At 36.1% G+C, this 23,219-nt stretch overlaps 1 protein-coding gene and 1 pseudogene across 1 annotated transcript; both read left to right on the top strand.

Annotated features, from left to right (window-relative positions):
* Positions 1-7,494: 7,494 nt before the first annotated feature.
* Positions 7,495-14,445, top strand: LOC101311611 (crossover junction endonuclease EME1B-like). Its single transcript, XM_004288040.1, has 12 exons — positions 7,495-7,827; positions 8,067-8,222; positions 8,310-8,383; positions 9,184-9,363; positions 9,446-9,599; positions 9,694-9,803; positions 10,751-10,926; positions 11,709-11,772; positions 11,851-11,969; positions 12,255-12,344; positions 13,151-13,265; positions 14,265-14,445. Exons 1-12 carry the CDS (start codon positions 7,572-7,574, stop codon positions 14,436-14,438), a joined length of 1,668 nt encoding a protein of 555 aa, XP_004288088.1. The 5' UTR covers positions 7,495-7,571; the 3' UTR covers positions 14,439-14,445.
* Positions 14,446-18,196: 3,751 nt separating this feature from the next.
* LOC101304229 overlaps positions 18,197-23,219 on the top strand; it is a 16,334-nt pseudogene continuing 11,311 nt past the window's right edge.

The following is a 23,219-nucleotide window of genomic DNA, read 5'->3' as shown; positions in this document are numbered from 1 at the left end:
AAATCAAACGCATTGAAAAAAAACTGTTGCATTCAATAAAGATTGTCAAATGCCAATCTTGCACAAGAACTATTAATACAAGAACATGGAGCTGTAATTGCCAAGTGTTTCTACTAATTTAGTAGTAATTGCTGAGTGTTTTTACTAACTAAGCCAAAACCTCTAGAACCAAAGTTTCTTAACAATCAAATGGACTGGAGTTCAAAAACCACCCACATAGTCTGATGCCTTGTCTATGTCTGTGAGTCATCAGACAACTCAACAACTCAAAAACAATTCCTGCGTAATTAAATAGAGTTCATGTCAGATATATACCAGCAATAGGGATTTTTTAGTATACATCATAGGGAATCATAAATTTGAATCTCAATCATAAACATACACACAACACTAAAAAACTTGTATTCTACATCTGTATTTTCGGGTTTCTGAGTTAGCTAAGGTCTAGATATGTTTTGCACATATGTATTCTACAAATAAAACTTGGCTTCAAGCTTGACCAAAAACAAAAAAATTTGGTCTACATAAGAAGACAACTAAAACTCTGCACTAACATAATTCTATGTCTACATATTGCAAAATACTTCATGTTAGAAGCAATCAAATTAGACATTGTGAATTCAAAATTTCATACTTAAATTAACCAGGAGTCTGAGAAATCAACATAAGTACAACAACATGCTTATTAATCAACCTCTCTTAGCTACTTTTTCTATAAGCATTAGTTCGTAAAAGTTACCTTGCTAGTTTTGCAACCTTTATCTTATTATTAGTAACATTAACATCTTCAATATTGGCCTACACAACAACAATTTACTTTTTAAATAACTTCCACATAAAAGAATTTGAAGAGTAGTATGACTAAGCTGTTTCACATAAGAACTATAAAGCTAATGGTCATTATAGATTTGCATAAGTAAATGTTGATACCAATGTATAATAAAAAGCTGGTAATATAAAACATAGCCAATTGTTGCAAAGGATATACAGAAATTAACGTACATGAAAAAACCTGCATAGCATCCATAATACAACTAATGTGCCTAACATGTAGTTATACTGTGGTTCACATTGACAAGGTGTTAATACAACAAAACTACTAAAACCAATGAAGTCTAAAATTTCCGAGAACTATCACTTACAATTGCTCAAGGAGACTAGAAGTATGGTAAACCACTGAAGGGTACAGAACACTTCTCTTTGCCATGATTGTCATCTAAAATAAAACACAGTGACAACTGCATTCTAGCAAATTACAGAAAGTAGTGTGTCAAATAACTTTCATAGTAACCAAGAATTAGGTCTTACTAACCTCCTATAGCCAAATGACAGTTTAGTTACAAGCTTCGCATAATCGATCAATGTTGCAAATCCAACTCCTGACTGTGGAAAGCCCTGAGCAGGGTAGAGTGCCCACGGTAATCAGAAAACAATAATTAATTAAGCTTCAAATTTATTAACATTGTGAAAAAATTAATCCAATCCAAACATTCGACACCAATTCAGCATACCAAAACAATAACTAATAACTTCAACCACGTCCCCCAAAACAACAATTACTACTAACACATAGTCCTTCACTAAACCAAAACCAAATGCCAACACAATAGGTTTACTACCTTTCTCTATTGCCAAAACAGTAGCTATGCAGGAGGAGTTTCCTCTCCTCTGCTGAATTCCAGTACTGAACTCGAGGCCTCCAAAGCTCCTCCTTTGTCCTTAAATAAACCAATAACCCAATCAAACATCTACAACATCACCAAAATTACGAATTTAAAGGCTCTAAGGTTAAAACATCCTTACCTTTACCAAATCCAACCAAGGCAGACCCAAACCTCCTTCAATACTCAGTCGAGATGCAACAAACCACTGGAACCGGCTCCAATTCGCCCAAGGTTTTGGTAATTGTAAATCCACCATTTCCATTAGCACCCTATAAAAGAACTATGTTAGAAATTGTGTCCATAAGGGGAAAACCTAGAGAAATAGCATTTACTCAATGGTTATCTGTCAAAATTTGTGTGTGAATGCATTCAAGGAAAAATTAAAAATGACTTCATACAAAGAGCTAGCAAAACACAAGTAATATGCAAAACACAATATCAGCTATTAGATATCATTTCCGAGACCTGTTTCTCTTGGTTAGACACAGGGCAGCCTTCCCAGCCCTCACCACTAAGCCAGATCATCTTCTTCTTACAACCCCAATATTAGAGCTCAAATCAATCCCAAAAACTAACTAGCAAAGTACTAATAACATGTACATCAATTATCACACATCAAACCATAGACTATATTGGCTATTCAGCTCAACTTTCAGCAACCAAATAGATCTATTGCCTTGTTAAGAATAATAGGAGGAAAAATTGAACAACAACTTGGTAATCCGAAATTACAGTACCCACTAAAGATAACTGAACAATGTAAAATCACTCACCTCTAGGAATGGGAAATCACCATAGTACCCATTCTTCTTGAGCACAAGCTTCACTTTGACATGGCACCTCCTTTGGGTTTCTGTAACAAACAAATCACATTATTGATGCAGCACTTGGATCTACCATCCCATAGTACTCAACTCAATCTTACATCATAACTATAACCCAGTTTTTTTTAGTTTTTAGCATCTGATTCCTTTTTCTTTTTTTACATAAAAGTACAACACAATTAGTATGAACTTGTATGTAGAACTCAATACGCTACCAATGAATGTAGAAATTTTGATTATGAACCCCTACTTCGTCTTCAGAAACCGGAAAGAGTATCAATTCTGGCCAATATACATATTTACACAATAGATACCCAAAAATAGCTGGTGGTACTGAAAATGGCTGGCCCAACAATCCTAAGGCGCTTTATTAATCACAATGGCAGCAATTATAAACGTATATATTGGAACCTTTTCCCTATTCAATTAGCTATTTAAAAACAAGAGTACGAAAAGGTATTGTTAGATTACCTGTTGTACCAATGAATAGCCACTTGAACAGGAATGGACCAAGTAGAGCAACAGCTACCAATAAAACTACAACTATCTTTCAGTATTGCTTGCGGAACTGATCTAACCATCTATGGAGCTTTGGTTTATTTAATTACGTTTCTTTTGTCAATTGCACAATCCTGCTAAGGGTTGACTCGTTCCAATTTTTTCTTGCCTGCACATAAGCAATTCTATTTAAAATCCAAACGCCATTATCACCAAGAAATCCTACAAGCACAAGAAACTGAGAACTCCAAAACCTGGCTGTTCCAGATTATTTCCCTTTTATATATTACCACTAGTGTTAACTATCTTTAAGTTACATCCGCAATATACTCTGTTGATGATAAATAAAGTTTAGCTGAATTGTTTACGGCTTGAGAAAATGTCTATAAAGCTCAAAAAAAATATCAGTGTAATGTGAAATGAGAATAGAACGGCTTGTATAATTAACATAGGAAAAATCAATAAAACACAGAAGTCTTACTGATTGCATTCATATATCCATTTCTAAGAAGTTCCAAAAAGAAAATAATTTCTAACTTACCTTCACTATCAAAATTCCTTGCACACCACCAGGTATCCTGTCTCAAAATTCCCAATTTGTGTTGGGGAGAAAAAAATGATAGAATCTTGTATAGAATTGTGAGAAAGAACCCAAACTGGAAACCCAGTTTCAGCCCTAATAACGAATCAATGGAACTCACCGGTGAACTCGTGGGAGGTTGGTTTGAGTTCGTCGGCTACCGATGAACTCATGGGAGGTTGGTTTGAACACGTCGACGACCGGTGAACTCATGTGAGGTTGGTTTGAACTCGTCGGCGACCGGTGAACTCGTGGGAGGTTGGTTTGAACTCGTCGGCGATCGGTGAACTCGTGTGAGGTTGGTTTGAACTTGTCGGCGACCAGTGTACAGTGTTGGTGGAGGAGCAGAAGATCAATACCAGAGAGAAGGGGGAGGATACACTGAGATCTACTTTCTCTCTCCAAGAGTTAGAGATAAGTAAGAGAGAGACGGCTAGGTCGAGTTGAGTTGCCACTTAGTACAATAATTTCAATTTTAAGCCACGGCGATAAGTTGCCGTTGCAATTGATAATAAAGGTTGCAACGGCGTACGTTTGCCGTCGCAAATGTCATGTAATATGGTCACGGCGTTAAATTGCCTCGCAAAATGGTATAAATTTAGCGACGGTGTGACTCCCGTCGCTGTGCCGTTGCAAATATTGGACCAACGGCGACGGCAAAGATTTGCCGTGGCAAATGCTAGTAGCTAACTGAATTCTTTTTTGTAGTGTGAGTTGATCAAGAAGGTTTGGTCTCTGAACATACAACCAAAAATTAAATTTTTTGGCTGACTCCTTCTAAGAGGAAGACTCAAGACATGCAAGAGACAGACTCTCATTTTGGCTTGATTCAAGATAATTCTTGCCCCTTGTGTAATGAGGACAATGAAACCTTGGATCATCTATTTGGTTAATACAGGTGTACAAAAGATGTTTGGATCATCTATTTGGTTAGCTCCACCAATCAATTGGGAGGAGAGTTTTTTTTAAAGTTCTAAATAAGTGATTTTTGGAAAATCCTTTTGATGGCAAATGCTTTGAAAAACTGATTATTATTTGTTGGCAAGTTTGGAAAGCAAGGAATGATGCTATCTTCAAAGGAAAAGTCCTTCTCACAACTTAGTTGTTGCTGCAGCTACCTTTCATCAATGTAGCGCTACTGATTATGCTAGCACCAACAAGAATACAAATGGAAGAATGAATGAATCAAATATGATCACGTGGTCACCACCTCTAACAGATTGGGTTAAAATTAATTTTGATGGCTCGGTTAAGAGCAACTCAGCTGCAGGAGGTTTCAGTTTAAGAACTTCTTCTGGACAACCAATGGCAGTGGGTGCTTTCAACTCAGGATCACCAATGTCCTTGTTGCCGAGGCCCTGGCGCTCCGGAACAACCTTATCTGTGCAAAAGAGAGAGGCTTGACGAAGATTGAAGTGGAAAGGGATTCCAAACTAATTATCGATGTAGTTAATGGTATTTCTCACCCTCCTTGGAGACTCCTCAAACTCTGCCGTGATATTAAATGTTTGAGTTGCTCTTTTGAGTCCATTAGCTTCTCATATGTATTCAGATAAGCTAACTTTGTTGCCAATGCCCTTGCTAATATGGGCAATAAATCTGATAGGTGTGGTCTTTGGGTGGAGAATGTTCCCCTAGAGGCTTCTTTAGCCTTATTACTTGATTGTATGAACATTGGGTGCGTTCGAGGCACCTTTATTTAGTTATTTATTTTCCTTATAAAAAAAAAAGTATTGGCGCTTGGTTCTTTTGGGCGACACTGATGTGCTCATATTATCTTATATTTATATAACTCCTAATCTTCATATTTGTGCTTAATTCTTGAATTTGTGATAGATTTACGTTATTTTAGTATTCTTGTAGGTTTGTGTCATAGAGAGAAGAAAAGGAGCAAAAACGAGCAAATAAGGATTGAAAGGCGACTACAATCCCAAGTGCTAGAATATGCCTCTGCAGAACAGCCAACTTTGTCGAATTATAGGGAATTACTCGAATTAAATCAGACTATGAGCCTTATATCATTGGAAAGCACAGATGTCTATTTTCTATAGAATTTTACGGATCTCGATTTTGATACTTATGGACTGAGTTATGATCATTTGAATGAAGATAGGTCAGATCAGAAAATCTGCTCGGGAAATTACAAGCATTTATGAAGAACTCAAGTTCTATGGCACAAGATCATCAACCCTAAAGCTTCAAGGACAATAATGCAGATGAGGATTCAAGGAGTACATGTATTCCTAGTTCTACAAGAAATATCTCAAGGTTTTCCCATTCCATATCAAGAAAGGAGTTTGAATCCAAGTCTTACAAGGAAATATAAAGCCAAAGATGAGCAGGAAACTTCTCTATATAAAGGAGCACGAATTTCACATGAAAGGGAGGTCTTGAGAGCACATTGAAGACGCCTAAAGGAGCAGAGATCCATCCACCCTTCACCTTTCCATTCTTTTTATGTTTTCGTTATGTTTTATTTAGTCATGTTTAGTTAAAACTTTTCTAGGGTTAGGATGATGCCCTAGCATGATTGCTTATGTTTTTAATGTTTGATTAATAGATTTATAGTTTCTTTGTGATGAATTCTTAGTCACTATTTTAATCGATGCTATATGTTTGAGTTCTTTGATTGATCACCTTAGGGTTTTGCATAGTAATTAGAAGATGAATTGAGACGTAACTGCAATATAATTCAAATTAGCTTTTTGTAATTAAGAGTTGTGAATTACATTATTGTCGTAACTGAAGTAATGGTTTGCATGATTCTCTTGTTTTCTAGAACGTAACGAGTCTTACATGTTAAATTTATGCCGTAACTGGATAGACTGCATGCTAGGATATACGACCTCTGCCGTACCTAGAGAGAATCATACACTTAAGGAAAACCATGGTCTAAGTGCCGTAACTGGACTTAGATACGGGAATTGTCATCTAGAGAAACGAAAGAGTCTATTAGTTGCATCAAAGCATAAATAAGATTGTTAGTGGTTGATTCTGATGCCCTAGATTAATTTATCATTATTTGTTTACTTATTTTATTGTTTCTTTGTTTCTTTAAATTGTTATCGTGATTTGTGTGTTTTAGTATAGTTAGTTTAGGTATTTCATAATTTGAATTGAACAAATATCCTCGTGGGAACGACAACCCCTTCTCTTCCATTTCACTATACTACATCCACCCTGTATATTTGCAAGAAATCCATCAGAAACTCCATGTTTTTATTTTTTTAAGTCTCCATAACATATCTTGCATAAAATTAATGTCTACCTTATTGCTGATCGAACCAATTCTTTTATGTATAGTTAGTAAAAATATAAATTGACCGAATATGTAATTATGCAAGAGTCTAAAGAACACGAAGTCAGTTAGCATCTTTGATGGGGTTGCAGAAACACTTCCATGCAGAGAGGTTGATGGCCAACAGAGGGCATTGCTCTACCACCCAGTCTGAGTCTCTTTGCTACAATTTATTTGGCGGCCTAGCTATTGGTTTACTTGTTAAATACGGTGTGTTATATTGGAAAAATGTGACTTAGAAATGAACCGTTTGAAATCCCACGTCGGAAACATGAAAGAGTCATTCTTGGGTTATATAGAATGATACCACACACACTAATGTCGATGCCTTTTATGTAAAACCCTCATACATATTTCTTCACCGGATGACTAAAGTGGAAAGAGCATTGACATTATTAGACCCGTGTGTGTGAGACCCATGAGACTCATTGGCCGTTTCCGCATAACATGTTAGAGATTTCTTATGAAAAGTGATGCAAAGGGATGCAATAACACTCGTATTGTAAATTATTATTATAAAAAACAATAAAAATGCACTAATAACTCATGAATTATGAGAGTTTTTAGAAATGAACCCGATACACCTGTCATAAAGTAGAGAATAGTGAAAGAACCCAAGAAAATGTGACAAGGAAACAGACTTTGTACATAGTCCCTCCCGCGCTTATTCAAAAGCCGAAGCCGGCAGAGTCCTCTTCAGTCCCAAAATGTCAGAGCCGATCATCCTCTCCGACGAAGAAGATGACCACCACAATGCGCCCTCATCCCCATTCCCACCTTTCCCCTCTAAGAAACGCCGAACCCAATTCGACCCCAATCCCAATCCCACCGTTCTCATCCTCGACGACGACCCGACCCCGCTGAAACCCGGTCCCAAATCCACCGCCTTCTTCGTCCCGGACACCCCCAATTCCGACGTCGCAATCGTCAAATGCACCAGAGCCGCCCAGCCCAAGTTATCTGGTACCAATTTTCACTCAATTTTTCGAATTAGGGTTTCGAAATTGGGGCTTTCGGGTTTTTGAGTGTATTTGGTACTTTTGCAATAAAGCTAGTCAATTTGAGTGAAGGGTCACACTGGGTGTGAAAAAAGAAGCAACCTTTGATGTTATGTTGGTGAAATTTTGTTTTGGTTTACTTTGGATTTGGGGTTTGACATTGAAGTATGATTGTAATTGCATATTTTTTGTGTGTGCATTCAGGCATTGATGGTGTGATATGTTTGGAATCCGATAATGAGCCTGGAAGTAGTTGTGGAGGGGAAAAGAAGAAGGAAAATGGATTGATGCCGGGTGGTTTTGGTCTGGCCAAGGTCTTGGATTGGAGTCCTAGTTTTGTTGAGTCCTCATGTGGAGTTGGTATGTATGGTCAACTGTTTTGTTTTATGATTGCTCTCGCGGTATATGTTTGTGCTCTTGATGTAATTACAGATTCATGTTTATCAGGACATTCTGAGTGGGAGCATACGATTGAGGGTAGCTCTTCAAATCCTACTTCTTCGCGGGGTGATATTGATCAGGTATCTTTCCTGATTTGTGTTCTTTTAATATAGTTCTACTTTATGGTTACCGTGCAACTGTGGTGAAGCAAACAACCAGTTGCCGTATATTTTGAATTGCGTTCTGTTTCCACCAATTGGTCCAAGTAGACTCGGGAATATTATTTTCGAGTGTGGTCTTGACATCCTTGTTTGAAACGTTTAATGATTATACTTGATTGTCAAGTAGTGTGCTTCCTGTTTTTGTTCCTTTTCATTTGTAGATGTGGTATTTTATTTCCCAGAATATATGTAATGCATGATCAGTGTTAGTGATCAATGATCACTAACGGTAATGGTTGGGACTAGTAAGGCATTATGAAAAACTTTAGGTATGACTTATAATTTGTTTTAATTGTCCAAAGCTTCATGAGTATGATTGGGGTGCAATGCTTTTGAAGAAAACTACTTGGGGCTTTCGTGGAAAGCGGGTTTTGAATGGTGCCATTGTATAGTAAAATATTGATTTCAAACCACATTTTGCTTTACCAATCAAGAGTGAAGGAACCTTTGAATCTGCTGCTTTGAGTGTTGACTGATTTCATCTTCACAGTGTAAATGTAGCACCCGTCTTGCAGTTTATCCATTGTATAGGCATATGATATATTATATTTCACTACTTTCTTTATGCCTAAGTCCTATGAATTCAGTTATGATCATGTCTGAGACATTCTAACTTCACTTTTGCTGCATATTTTGATGTAGTTGTGGGGTTCCCTTCTTTAATATTCACATATTTGATTAGGTATGCTAATCTAAAATGTGGTGACATGTGATATCAGGTACTTGATTGTCCTGACAATGAAAACATAATGGATCAAATGGGCAACATTTTGAGACCGGGAAAAGAATATGCAGCTATTACAGAAAAGGAAAATATTACAAAAGAAGAAAAGGGAAGAAAGAAGATGACCAAAGAGGAAAGGACACGCTTAATGGAAGAAAAGAAGCAAAAGAAGCTTGTAAGTTGTTAGTTGGTGATCTGTACTAGATTCTATATTTGTTTAAACAGAAACTAAGCTGATTCCTGTCAATGAAAAACAGGAAGAGAAGTTGCAACGAGAAGCTCTGAAAGCTGAAGCTGCAGAGATGAAAAAATTACAGAAGGAAAAGCTAAGGTGGGAAAAAGGGAAGTTTGCACTTAAATCCATCGTGGCTGAGATTGATTCTAAAGTGATTGAATCAGGATCAGTTGGAGGTGATGACATTCTTCTTCTCAGTTAAAAATAGATTGTGCTTCTATGTCCTATAATATCTTTTAGCTGAGAGGTTGTTTAACATTTCTATGTTAGGAAGTCTGCTTTCAAGGTTTGCCGAAAGGGGGTTAACATATCGTATAACATCAAATCCAATTGAAAGATCAATTGTCTGGACAATGACTGTTCCAGAACATATCTCACAGGTAATATGCGTAAGGAATTGATAAGATGATATGATAATGATGATTATTGTTGTTGTTGCCATCTCCCTACATAGGGAGTCCGGTAGGTCGTGACTAAGAATTAACTAGAAGTTTATTTGTTTTCAATAACTCTCACAAGCTTGAATCATTCCTCCATTTCACCCATTACATAAAAATATGTAATTTTTTTTTTTTTTCTCTTGAAAACAATTTTTACTGACAATATAGCATGGTATGATGAATGTGGGGAAACCACATTAGTGAGATGCAAAATCAAACGGAAGCCTACGTCAAAGGTGGTTGAACCAAACAAACCATTCTAATGGAGTCAGCGACCCTATACTACAGCTGCCTTCCAGTATAGCAGAATGGAAGAAAGACTGTAGTACTTAAAAACCACAGAAACAGATGCCCATAAAGCTGTACAAACCTTATTCTTTCCCCAGTTCCTCCACCCTTGCATGTATGTGCTCTTCCAAACCCTTCTACCAGACAAGAAACACTGTAGTCTTTAAAACCCATTGATACAAACAGCCATAAAGCTGGACAAAGCCATATTCTTTCCTGGAGCTCCTCCACGCTGCACCTGTGTACTCTTTTGAAATCTTTGACATTAATAAAATAAACCATGACGGTAACGTGTATGTAGAATGTGTTCGTCAAAGGGCTCGCTGTCAAAGGACTAAGATGCAATTATTGGTTACTATTACGGTGCTTCTCTATGGGTTCTGCTTGCGTCATTGAGGTTTCTGGATGCCAGTCATTTATTGATTTACATCAAATCTCTGAGGCATGCCTGATGTAACCACCAACCATTGAGTTCTTCTTGGAAATATGATAACATGTAACTTTCTCTGTGAATAATTGCACACAATCTATATGCAGCCATACTTTTCATATATCTGCTTCAAATTTTTAATTTATATTGGCTCAATATCTTATTGCAGCTTTCTCCTGAAGGAGTAGAGATTCAATATATATTGATTGTTTATGAGGCTGAAGATTTTTGTAAACTCATCATCAATGAATCTCTTCCCGGACAAGTTTCGAGAGTTCAAAATCATTATCCTTCATATACAGTGTGTTACCTCACAAATAAGTTGATTGCATATGTTAGGAAAAGGTGAGAGTTGCTGAAGTTTTCAGGTTACTGTGCTCACTTTAGTTCATATTAGTTAGCAAACATGTTTTATACTCACGTGTTAATTTTTTCTTCCATCATTTATTCTTTTCCAAATTTTTTATATATTCTTCTGAGAGATGCTGCATGATGGTTGTAATCAGTTAGATATGCAGTATGCGGATGGTGCACTAAAATCTTCTGCGATTGCTTTTCCTATGACCAAGGCATACTGCAATAATGAGAAATTAGTTTCTTTTATCACCAATGTGGTTATCAATGTGTCTATACCTATAAATTAAGTGATAAGTAAAAATATAAATCATAGTGTGGCTTAAATTTTTAACTGGACCGTGGTATCTCCCTTATTTAAGTATGTTGGACAGGCATTTTCTACAGAAAGTATTAATAAAACTATGGTTTTATAGTTTTGACTGAAGATCATTTACCGGCCCTTGAATATCTATAAGTTACTTTTAATTAATTGGTAAGTAATTTATCTAGAAGCCTTACAGCGAATATGAACTCATTCACAGTAAAGTCAAGCTTCACTGCTCATTGAGTAGGACGTACTATCATATTGTTGGGCATTATGGACGATTATACATACCAGTTGAACCTGCGTTTTAGTTTTATTTAGTAAATTGTCTTGTGGAACCGATATAATGGAATTAAAGTCATGTTACAGTGTCCGACTTTTTTTCATTCATATTTTCTGTTATGTGCTTTCTTGGTTCTGCATAATGGCTATCTAGTACTTTATCACATTGAGTTGACTATGTCAGGGAAGGAGAAATGTACAATGGCCGGGGGCGCGAGGGACATCCAACTGTTGACAAGGTTCAAAAGGTTGCCCTTGTAACACAAAGTCCTTCTGCTTGTAATACAAAGACCTTAATGTGTCTTAACTGCTCCATGTTTTAACAGGTGTTGGCAGATTTGACCACTAGCTTTTCCAAAGTACATTCCAGGCAGTGCAAAGATGAGGCTGAACTTGCTGAACATGTTGCTGGTTTAACATGTAGCTTGTCATCCTGTCTTTTCAGGTATGAACACTCTTACTTATTTACTTAATACCTGCTCATTTAGAACATGCTTGCACTAAATACAGGTTTTCTGCACTAAATATCAATAGCATATACAGTGTTTCCCTAAAGTTGTTATGTCCAATTCTACATATTTCTTAATGTTGTTTACTTTTGAAGTTTGTATACATAACCTAGGAAATTTATAGTCATATCTGCACTTATCCTTAGTTGGTGTGTGTGTGTGCGCGTGCGCAATTTACTGGTCAGTATTCTGACTCTACCTTCTAAATTATGAATATGCAGGAAGAAGTTAACTAGACTTGATGTAAATGCTAATGGATCCTTTATCACAAAGGACTGTGTTGACCGGAATTTGATAAAACAGAGCTCATGGTGAGTGGTATGATGTCAATTAATCTTATAGAAGAATCATAAGATATGACAGGATACCCAGATCCAAAAGACTATATGGTCCGGTATACAAAAAAAAAAAAAGAAAAAAAAAGACTATGTTTAACAAAGTTTGAAAATGTGCCTTCCTAGGGTGGAGACGATAACCGTTATAAGATGAAGCTAGCTTCTATGGGTCTGAAATTGTTATTAATGGTGATGTGGAAATAGTTTAGTGGTAAATTCTTGTTATCTCTGTGGTTGTGATTTCGCTCCACCTGATATGCGCTTGATACACCGTCTTTTTGCCTTGATGGGAATTTGATATCTTTGGCTCCATTAAAGATCCTCAATTTGGATGTTGTGACTGTATATTGGCAGGAATATTTCTCTTAGGTTGAGCAGAACTAGATATGAACTAGGTTGTCTGTCTACTTTTGAAAAGGGTTGTAATAGGACAGAAATGAGAAGAGGAGCCACAATGGAAGTGGAAGGGCACAGAGTAAAGAGTGACCTGCCAGTCTAGTTCTCTAGTGAGGGAAACCCTCATTCCTTCAAACTTCTAACTAAATCTGTATCTCTGGAATTTTTGTTATTTCCATACCGATCTATCTGCCAAACACGTAAGAGAATATCTCAGTCTTGCACGATTGATATTATACTCAGCTATGCCAAGGCTATTCAGTACAAGCTTCGGAAAAAAACAGTACCATAAAAGAACTCTTCCAAGTTGATTTGTCTGTTTTTCATGATTTTACTTATTCTTTGAGCTTTTAATTTCAGTACCTGACATTTGTTTCTGCATACAGGTTAAAGGCTTTAGTAGCTATCCCGAAGGTACAGCCACGATTTGCTATTGCCATAGGCAAGAAGTATCCTACCATGAAGTCTCTGTTAAGTGTTTACATGGACCCTAATATCTCAGTAAGTATAAATATTAGAATGCCTCTTTCTCTTTGACTGGCCATGACAAATAAATAACAGATACCTAGATTGCTCCGTACTTTTTAGTTGACCTATCGAAATTACAGATACCTAGATTTCTCTATGTAAATTTCCAGTTTGGCAAATTCAATTTCCTTGGAAAAAGGGTATTTCTTTTTATATAAAAGATACTAGATTGTTTTACTACTGTTTGTTTGACTTATGTAAATTTTCAGTCTGGTGGATTTTATTGCCTTCAGAGAAGGGAATTTCTTTATAAATAGTTATTAGTAACTTAGTTGGTTAAACACAGAAAAGATAGTAAAAACTGCAGTTCTTCTATCCAGTTTCAATTGGAATATGAGATGCACCCTTTCTTGTATTTTTCTGATATATAACTTCCAATAGGATGTGAAGACATGTTTAGTGTCTGAGGACTTCTGTTCTCTCGAGTATTTCGATCCAGTTCTCTAAAGTTTATGTGTATTATCAGAAGATGGTATGTAAAGACCCTTTCTTGAGGAGAAACATAAATTATATAGAAAAAGATCAATATACACTTTTTTGGTTTTTCTGTGGGAACTACAGCTGACAACTATGTTAAATAACCAAGTCTTGATTAGGAACTCGGAGCGTTGCTTCGAAGATGACATTTTTAATTATGGGTTACATATCACTAGTCCTTTCTGGAAGCCAATGGAAATGTAGAAATGCAATAGGTTGCATTGTCTTCCCCCGGCATATTAGGAACTAGTTTTCATTATCCTCTTGTTTATCAAACAAATTTTGACAAGATTTGGGACAACTTAGGTTCAGTGGGATATGATAACCATTTATGTTGTGGTCAATGCATATGGCTAGATAGCTGAGTTGCCTTGTTATCATAACTGATAAGTTATCTTGAGAAGTAATAAGATTTAACCATGAAATTCCAGTATCATGGATATAGATTACATATGGCCATCATTCACTGGTGCTAATTATCTATTGAAATGATAGGTACATGAAAAGGAATTTCTGCTCAAGGACTTGACAACAGAAGGTTTACTTGGTGGTGATAGAAGATTAGGTGAGGTGTGCTCCAAGAGAGTGTACAGGATACTCATGGCACAAAGTGGCTGCACCAAGACTGACGACGTTGAAGATGGTGCTGATTTCTTCAGGGTCAATTGACATGATTGCTCTGCAAATTTCTATATTACTGTCACTTGTATCGACAAAAGCAGGTGTATATTCTTTGACCTGTTCGTCTACGCTTTTTGTTCTGTGATACACACATCACCTTTCCTCTTTTTGTTCATCTTCAATTAATCTACTTAAAAAAAAAAGATAGAATTTCAAGCCCAACATTTCCTTGGAGCATCTCCATCAGCCTTTGAAATAATAACCATAATTACCAATTTAGTTAAATGAAAATAATTAGCCTGTTTTTGTCCATGCATTCATATTAGTGTTTAATTTCCTTCGTAGTTTATTCCTTCATAGTTTATATATGTCTGCAGTTTGTTTATTGAGTGACTCCATAGTATGTTGGCTCTTCAACAATTTCCTGTTTTCGTTTGAGAATTGTTAGGATTTAGGACTTGTTAAATGTTTATAATGTGTTCTGAAATGAAAAGAATTCATGGTTGCTTATACCTTTACTAAGAAACAAACCCATAAGCGCATGCCAAGTAAATGAACACTATTATAACCATATTCGGGTTTGTCAGTCTTTCTTTTTTTTTTTTTTTTTTTTTTTTTTTTTTTTCTTTTTTTTTCTTTTTTTTTGCAACTGATTATAACAGAGGACCATTGATTGAAAATTGGGGCTATACATCCTTTTTTCTACTTCTTGGTTATCAAATACTTTTATTTGCTCTACTGATTCTCAGTTTGCATTTGATCCTGATATATCAATATATCATTCATTAATTGTCTGTTTGAATTTAGCATTCATGTGACATATCTTTGATTCATATGCATGATTGGCTACAGATTATGTTGAGTAGTCGAGGTGTACGCTCAAGGATTAATGTTAAAAGTGTTGCAGAATCGGTAACTTTTCCTTTTTTTTTTTCTTTCATAAATGGCTTTTACTGAACTGATGTACCGCTCTTCCAAAAACAAAAAGTAAAACTTATGTACCTGCGTTGAGGTCTGGTTAATGCTAGGCTGTTCAAGACAGAAGCTACTAAGGCAATGAGAACTCATGCTTTGGATTATGAAGAAGTGGGAATGCTGTCCGTTCACATTTTGTTCATGTAATTATGATTTCACTTAAGTGTAGAGTAAATTAATTAAATTTTTTGAGAGTAGAATAGATTGAGTTGTTGGCTATAATTGTATAGTGCTTACCCAACTTCAGATAAGATTAGAGTTGCTGGGTTAGGTTAGGACGGAGAAATAAGCTTGTTGAGCTTGCAGCTTCTATAGTGCTTTGCAACGAAGTCTAAAGTCAACTTGCCTCGACTTGCTTTCCAAAGTACATGAGCTAGTTTAGAGTGAATATTTGTTGGCAAACTAGTTGAGACTTGAGAGTGAAGTTTTAAGGTGGATATACACACTTAAACAAAACACTACAAGGGTGTGTTGTATAAATTCTAGTTGATCATTAGAGTTTATGATGTGCACCCAAGCTGGGAAGATAGACAAAAAGTTAAACATGCTCTCTCAAAGTATACATTACCCTTTGTAATCTAGTTAGACATGATATATGCCTTTAGTGTAGGGTGAGACTGCTCCACCTTGACTTTAGATAAAAGCTTGGATCCAATCAGACATGGATAGATAATACCCTCTGATTATGGATGATATTGCTTTGGCTGATGAAAAGGATTTTGTGGATCTCACATTTAGTACACTTCGAGCTAGTGTAGCGCAGATAACAAACATATACACATGAGCTTGTTCCCTACTAAGTACTAACCTTTCTTTAGTTGAAGCCAAGAAATCTGAAAATGACCTGCAAACAACATAGAAGCTAAGGCCAAAGAAGGGACTATATGCATGTACTTCGTTTCTGGCTACTGGCTACCCTCCAAATTAGACTAAGCATCAAACACACTGCTATTTCCATGTGCATTTAGAAGTGAAGCCATGCACTCCATCGCCTTGCCCATGAGGCCATGCCAAGCCACATTTTTATAGCCAGACACTCATGTCAGACCGGGTAATCAGTCAATCAGTAGATTAGTTGATGATGATCGCTCACCAAGAGAAAAACCATTTTTTTTTTTTTGAAGGCTAACCATATATGATATATGTTTCTTATGAGTACGAGTTTCACAAACATGAGTCCGAATGGTAAGGAAGACCAGATCTTCTTCCAATTTGGTGGAAGTCGCAAAGATTGAAAGAGACTTCGATTTGAAGAACGAGAGAGAATGCTTTTCTTGCTTCTGTAGATGACTTCTACTTAGCTAAATGGTCGAGAATTTAGTGAAAAGTAAAACGTATACTGAGACTTCTAGCTTTCTGCTTTTGTTTGTTCAACTGTTTGCATCAAATGTCTCTATCTTAAGCTTTATTCTTATCAAGTTTAAAGCGCATGTATACGCAACTAAACTGGAGATAAGCCTCTAGCCTAGCTAGGGTCACCATGCAAGTACACCATCCCCGGGTCAGGGTGCTTGATGAATCCCATGTGAATTTGGCATATATGCAATCTTGGTTTTCATGGTTGTCCTTAATTCCATTCATTATTGCAATGCTTCAATTGTTCTGTGGTTACAATCTCTTACTGTACATGCGCTCTCTTCTCCCAGATCAGCTGAGAAAAGATGCGCTACCTGTTCCGGTCAGTCGGTAAAAATTCCTGGAATTCAGCAGCCGGTCAAAGCTTGTTCTTGATTCGGTCGAAATATCAATACATACACTAACTAAAATCAAGTAAAGCTATATATGGTTATGCTATTGCTAGCTGTATTTGTCACCCGGTACTATGAGGTCGCCAGGCTACGTCATTTTCAGTGTGTTCTAGGGTTTTCACTATGCATGAAATATAGATACAAGTTACATGCATGCATGTATTGAGAGCTTGAATGATCTGTTCAAGTGGAATCCGTGCCTTGTAATGAGGTGAGGGCCTCCTTATATATATAGGCATGAATGTGTCCCTCCCTCGTACAATTCTTCCCTCTCGGATGCAAGGTGTGCCTAGCTAGACTTGGTTACATTTTTCTCTTCTTTCCTAGCTCTTTGCGATTATAGCTATGCCAAGATTTCATCCAAACATGCTCAAAGGAACAAAATAGATATCCTGTATCCTGCAAAGATGCATGCATAAACATATGGATACGCCACATAGTTAAAATTAGCAGTTTGGATTGAACTTAATTCAATACCAATCTATTAGATTAGAATCACTGAGGACCATGGGGGGAAGAAAGCAGACGATATGAAAAGAGGACGGAAGAATAGTTATTCAAATGAAAGAAATGGTTCAACACAAAATGGATAACAAAGGTGGTGTGATAAAGGATGGCTTTGTCGATCGGGTAGTGATCTATTGAAAATTTTCTCCGGGATTAGCTTAATATCCTCCGACAACATATGGCCCTGGACTACTGCATATCTAGCTTCCCAGTATTGTCAACCTCATATTCGAGTCATGAATGACACACTTGGGGAGACAAATGTTATAAACTCTGGACCCTATACTTTGTACTTCAACATGAAAAGGGTCCTCATTTTGAAGGTTTAGCTTTGTCGATTTCATCCTGATGGCAAGGCGTGGGCGACAAATCAAGTCTTTTCCTCCAAGCACCAAGCCACATATGCACCAAACCATCTTGTCACCATAACTATGAACTTCTGTACTTGTCCTGCTACCTGGTGGCCAACTACTGTTCTATCTCACTATCTATATAACAAGTGCAAGAGCATCTGCATTTATATATTCTGCAAAAGAAGAGATATCTTATTATAAACCAGACCAGGAGCTTCAAGATATGGCTATGGTACCATGCAGGGCCCTTGTTCTTTCTGTTGTTCTCTTGGTTTTCTTCATATCAGTCGAAACTGCTAGAGGTAAACTCGACTATGAAGTTTTCTCTTTTGTTGACATTTTCGTCTAAATGTTTGTGTTTAGAGGACAAATTTTATTCTTCTTTTGTTTGCTTTGACAGCACGGAGTTTGAAAGAAGCAGCTAGTAGTGTTCATCATGGACAAGAAGGCAGGGATTATAAGTTTCAGTCAATCCAAGATGGTTCTCTTGACGATGGTACTGATGACCTAAATGCTATGGATTACACTCCAGCAAAGAGGAAACCACCAATTCATAACTAAATTAACTAAGAAGCCAAATTTTCTCATCATCTTTTACAAATTAAGCTTTCAATACATTAATAGCTTTATCATGTCATATATATTGTCAATAATGTAAAGGAGGAGCACTGGATATTGAGGAAATAAGTTTATAAAACATATATTTAACTCATTTTGTGGGTCTTCTATCAATCAGTGCAATAGTGTTACATTAATATACACGTGTGTAGTTGTGTACATGTACATTGCCAAGAGTGATGCAACGCAGACTGGTATATGTATTATGTAAACGTTTTCATGGATCTGTTGTCAAATACTATGTTACTGAGTTGGTGGTTTCCCTTTTAATACCTGATCGAATAGTAAGCACAGGATTCACCAAATGACTGCGTGCAACTCCCTTGGTAATCACAGATAGCATATTGGCCATGGAAAAATAGAGTTGTCTGCTTTTACAGCCTCCTTCTCGAGTTACAAATGCTATTTTGGATTATAAGTATGTATAGTTACTCGTTCTAGAGCTAGCTAGGAGTTCTGGTATGATCGAACCTTAAGGGCTAGCTAGATTTTCTTCCTTGCTGTTAGGAACTATAGTTTTCGTTAAGATCGGTTTGTCTTTCCCATCAACCCATGTGATACTTTTTGATAAAATCTGCTGGATGTATATATCTCTTTTCCGACACTGTATGATTCAAGCAAAGAGCAAACTTTATTGAATTTTGGATTGAAAGCAGCAAGTGTCAGTGTGTCTCAGCATTTATAGAGAGATCATGGAGTCATCAGTCATACTGGTGTTCTGAAAATGTATAGGTGGTATAGTCTTGTAAGTTATAAGTTATATTGTACGTATGCCATTTTCTTCACTGGAAATTTGACATGACTTGCAGCGGTGGAGCCAGGATGAAAATGTCACATGGGCTAATTGTAACACATGCACGAAAAAAAATTAATGAAGCTTGACAATGCGAGAAATTTTGTACTAAATAAACATTAGCGAGAAAATTCAATGAGGAAATCGAATTACTAAACACAGCTAGATAACCTTAATTAAATCAAATTACTAAACACACATTAGCTATTTTGTATAATTGCAACCTATATATTACGATTGTGAATTTGTGATAGCCTAAACACAACTACATTCCCTGCAACCAACCTCAATTAAATCAAAATACTAGTGTCACATACATCATCAGATGATTAGAGAACAAGCTTGTTCGTTCACATGCTAACTTGAATTTCATCCATACAAAATCTACACGGCCATCTTATATTTGTATGACATTCAAGGAAACATTGTGAATTTGAGATTGCAACAGTTGCTAGACCCTGACAAAAGAAAAAGAAGCCTATGTGAACATTCAAATCTCCACTACGATTGTGAAAGTTTCCAGCAAGCTTCATGAATCATGAACATCTTCCCTAAATCCCTATCTAATTAAGTTCTAAAGTTTGATTTTGATTTTTAGGCATAGTGAGCCATACCTGGGGAAGGGGGGACTGGAGACAGGGAGACATGCTCCGGGCAGTGGGAAACGACAACGGGTAACGACGACGGACAAAGTAAGGAACTAAGGATTGAGAGGAAGGTATGACTATGAGATTGTGAGGAACTAAGGATTAAGAGGAAGGACCTACGGTAGACGCGTTGCAACAAACGATGCCATCTATTTTATTTATTTATTTTATATTTAGGATGTGGTTTTTAATCTAGGCTACATTCTCACCCAGGCTCTAGTCCAGTCTTGATTGGGGTAGCTCCGCCACTAACGACTTGGAGCATCTCTACTCCAAAAATCTCGCACTCGAGTCTCAAAACCCATTTTATTACCCTAAAAGTCATCTTATTCGTACATATACATTTCAGTCTTTTCCACAAGTCTTAGAGCCAAAAACTTTTACCAAATTTTGTATACCAAATTATGTGGCCGCTTACATGTATAATCATTTTTTTCTTTTTATTTTTGTTGTCATTAAAAAATTAAACAATCAATAAAATATAAGTAAAAATAATTATATGAAAAATAAAATATCAAAAATAATTTCTTCACTATCATCTTCAACATCTCTGTTATCCTCATTTGTGCAGATGTCCTATGGTTGCAGAATGACAAAGAAACCACAAAGTTTATTTCAACTCTCACTAAAATATATCATTATAAAATAGAACAAAGTTTGATGTCATGTAATTATATATATGAGCATTTTTTTCTTCTTCAGATTTTGATAAATAGAAGACGATAGCTAGCTCTTAAGCTTCGATTCCTAGATTGAAAGTACGTGATATCCAAACCAAATAATAAATATTCTATAGTCCATTAAGAACACCAAATCAATAATTAAAGTTTTAATCTGTTATCTTTCAAAGATTTTCTTCTATGTAGTTATCTAAAATCAAAATCCAGTCAAAGTGATTGAATTAAAAAAAAAAAATATGATTGAATCAAAAACCTGAGTCTTTTTATTTTAATTCATTTTAATTGGTTAAGTACATTTTCAAAAGAAAAAAAAATGACCACGGACATGTGGAAAATATGAAGTGTTACAATTTAATGACGTGTTATTTGCAACATCATTTGGTATTAAAATTTGAAACTTATGCTTTGGGGTGAGTACTTAAGAAAGAACCCAAATTTGCTGCATTTCAAATCTTAAATGTTGAAATTTGAAGTATTAGAACAAAAGTTAGTATATTTTTCTCATCGTTTTGGCAATAATCAATTGAATCAAAAGATGAAAACTTTGGTGAGGACTTGAGAGAAAACCTAAATCTACTGCATTTCAAGTATTAAAAGGTTGAAACTTTAGAGTAATAGAACAAAAGTCAGTGTTTTTTCCTCATCCTTTTGGTAGCACTTAATTTACAACCCAAAGATGAAAGCTTTGGGGTGAGGAATTAAGAAAAAGCCTAAATCTATTGCATTTCAAGTCTTAAAGGTTGAAACTTTGGAGTAATAGAACAAAAGTTAGTGTCTATCCTCATTCTTTTGGAAGCAATCAATTGAATCTAATGATGAAAGCTTTGGGTGAGGATTTAAGAAAAACCTAAATGTGGGATTGGAGTAATAGTTAGCTTCTTGGATTGGGATCAGGGCTTTGGTTGCAACTTCCTGCATTTGTCTTTTGACTTCATCATCCTCACTTTCAATCACCATTTCACTATATCTCAATCATAACATCTCTTAAGTTGAAACACAGTCCTCTTATCAAATGCTACCAAGAAGTGATCTTTATACTTCATCGTCACCACCATTACCACTATTACCAGGGTCATCGTCACTATCGTTACCAAGGTTATTGTCACAACCAGACCCGGTACGACTACGCTCGACCCAAGTTACAATAAATGTTATAAAACCAATTACCAAATAGAGGATAAAGTTACTGCAAATGTTTGAACAAAAGGTGACCTTGGGCACTCCTCCATCAGAGGATAAGTTGAGCTTGACATACACTGCCTGACATAACTTTTCACAGTATTTATGATAGTTTTACCAAAAGCCAGGCTCCTCTATAGCAGGCAGAGCAACATTTATGATATTACACATAATCAAAGCTGGCCCAACATTGATGTTTTTATGCACGTCATTAAATTTGTGATGGAAATCCTCCATGTTGTTGATAAATTGTTGATAATCATAGTCTACTCTCTAGTATTTATATAAGCCTTCAATTTGTATCAAAATTTGACTTTAGGTTGCTCCTTAATGACCATATAACTTTTAAAACATTTTCGGTTCTTTGGCATGTTGATTTCATAAGCTATGTAACAATGTTTTTCGTTACAAAATTTATGTCGGTGAAGATATCACTTTTTGCAGGTGAACAATCTGCCCTAAGTAGTGTTATCGTTGCTAATTCTTCTTAGCTAACCAAACAAAATTTATTTTACTAATGTCAATCAAAATAGATAAAAACATGGTAATAAATTATCTACAATATTGAAACACTCTGAGAGTAACAACAAAAAACTATATTTGACTTTAACTGTCACTACTATATAAAAAGTTTCAATAACTGTTGAAAAACGTGATGAAAGACTTTTATGACTTCGCCGTCTACATGTTGTTTTTTAGTTGTTGATGATATATGATTGGGAAGAGAAAATAAAGAACTATCAATTAAAGCGGAGGGAGAATTTAAGCTCGTATTTGAGATCTTGAAGCCGTGAACGTATTGCTTTTATTTTATGAAATTTCTTACTTTCTTTTAGATATTTTTATAAGGTTTTTATAAATAAGGGCCGTTGAAGTCCTTAAATAATAAAATAGCTCTCAACTTTTGCATAATGATAATTAAGTACCCCCACTTAAATCCTTTAAACCATTGCTCATAAAAATAAAGAAATTACACTCCGTGTCACTAACGCTAACCGTCGCCGCTACCCCTATCTAACTAGACCTAAGATGGTGTGATAAACGAAAGTTGAGGGCCAATGTTACTAAATGGATGGAAGGAGAGAACCTAGTGAGCCTAGTGAGCTAGAGATCAAGTTTTACACCCTGGAACTACAGGTTGAGAATATTGATGGGGGTTGTGGAAGACATGTGTTATCTACATGAGCAGTGGCCTGAAGTTGGGTATGATCTAAGGACAAGTAGTATTATGTTGTGTAACTACAATCTAGACCCTAAGATTTCTAGATTCTAATTTTCTCTCTGAACACTCTCTCCCTCAAAACCATAAACCCCCCCTCTCTCTCTCTC

This window comes from Fragaria vesca, linkage group LG1 (assembly GCF_000184155.1).
Source record: "Fragaria vesca subsp. vesca linkage group LG1, FraVesHawaii_1.0, whole genome shotgun sequence".
Taxonomy (NCBI): domain Eukaryota; kingdom Viridiplantae; phylum Streptophyta; class Magnoliopsida; order Rosales; family Rosaceae; genus Fragaria; species Fragaria vesca.
The sequence above is the reverse complement of the archived record's forward strand: the minus strand, read 5'-3'. Positions and strand labels throughout refer to the sequence as shown.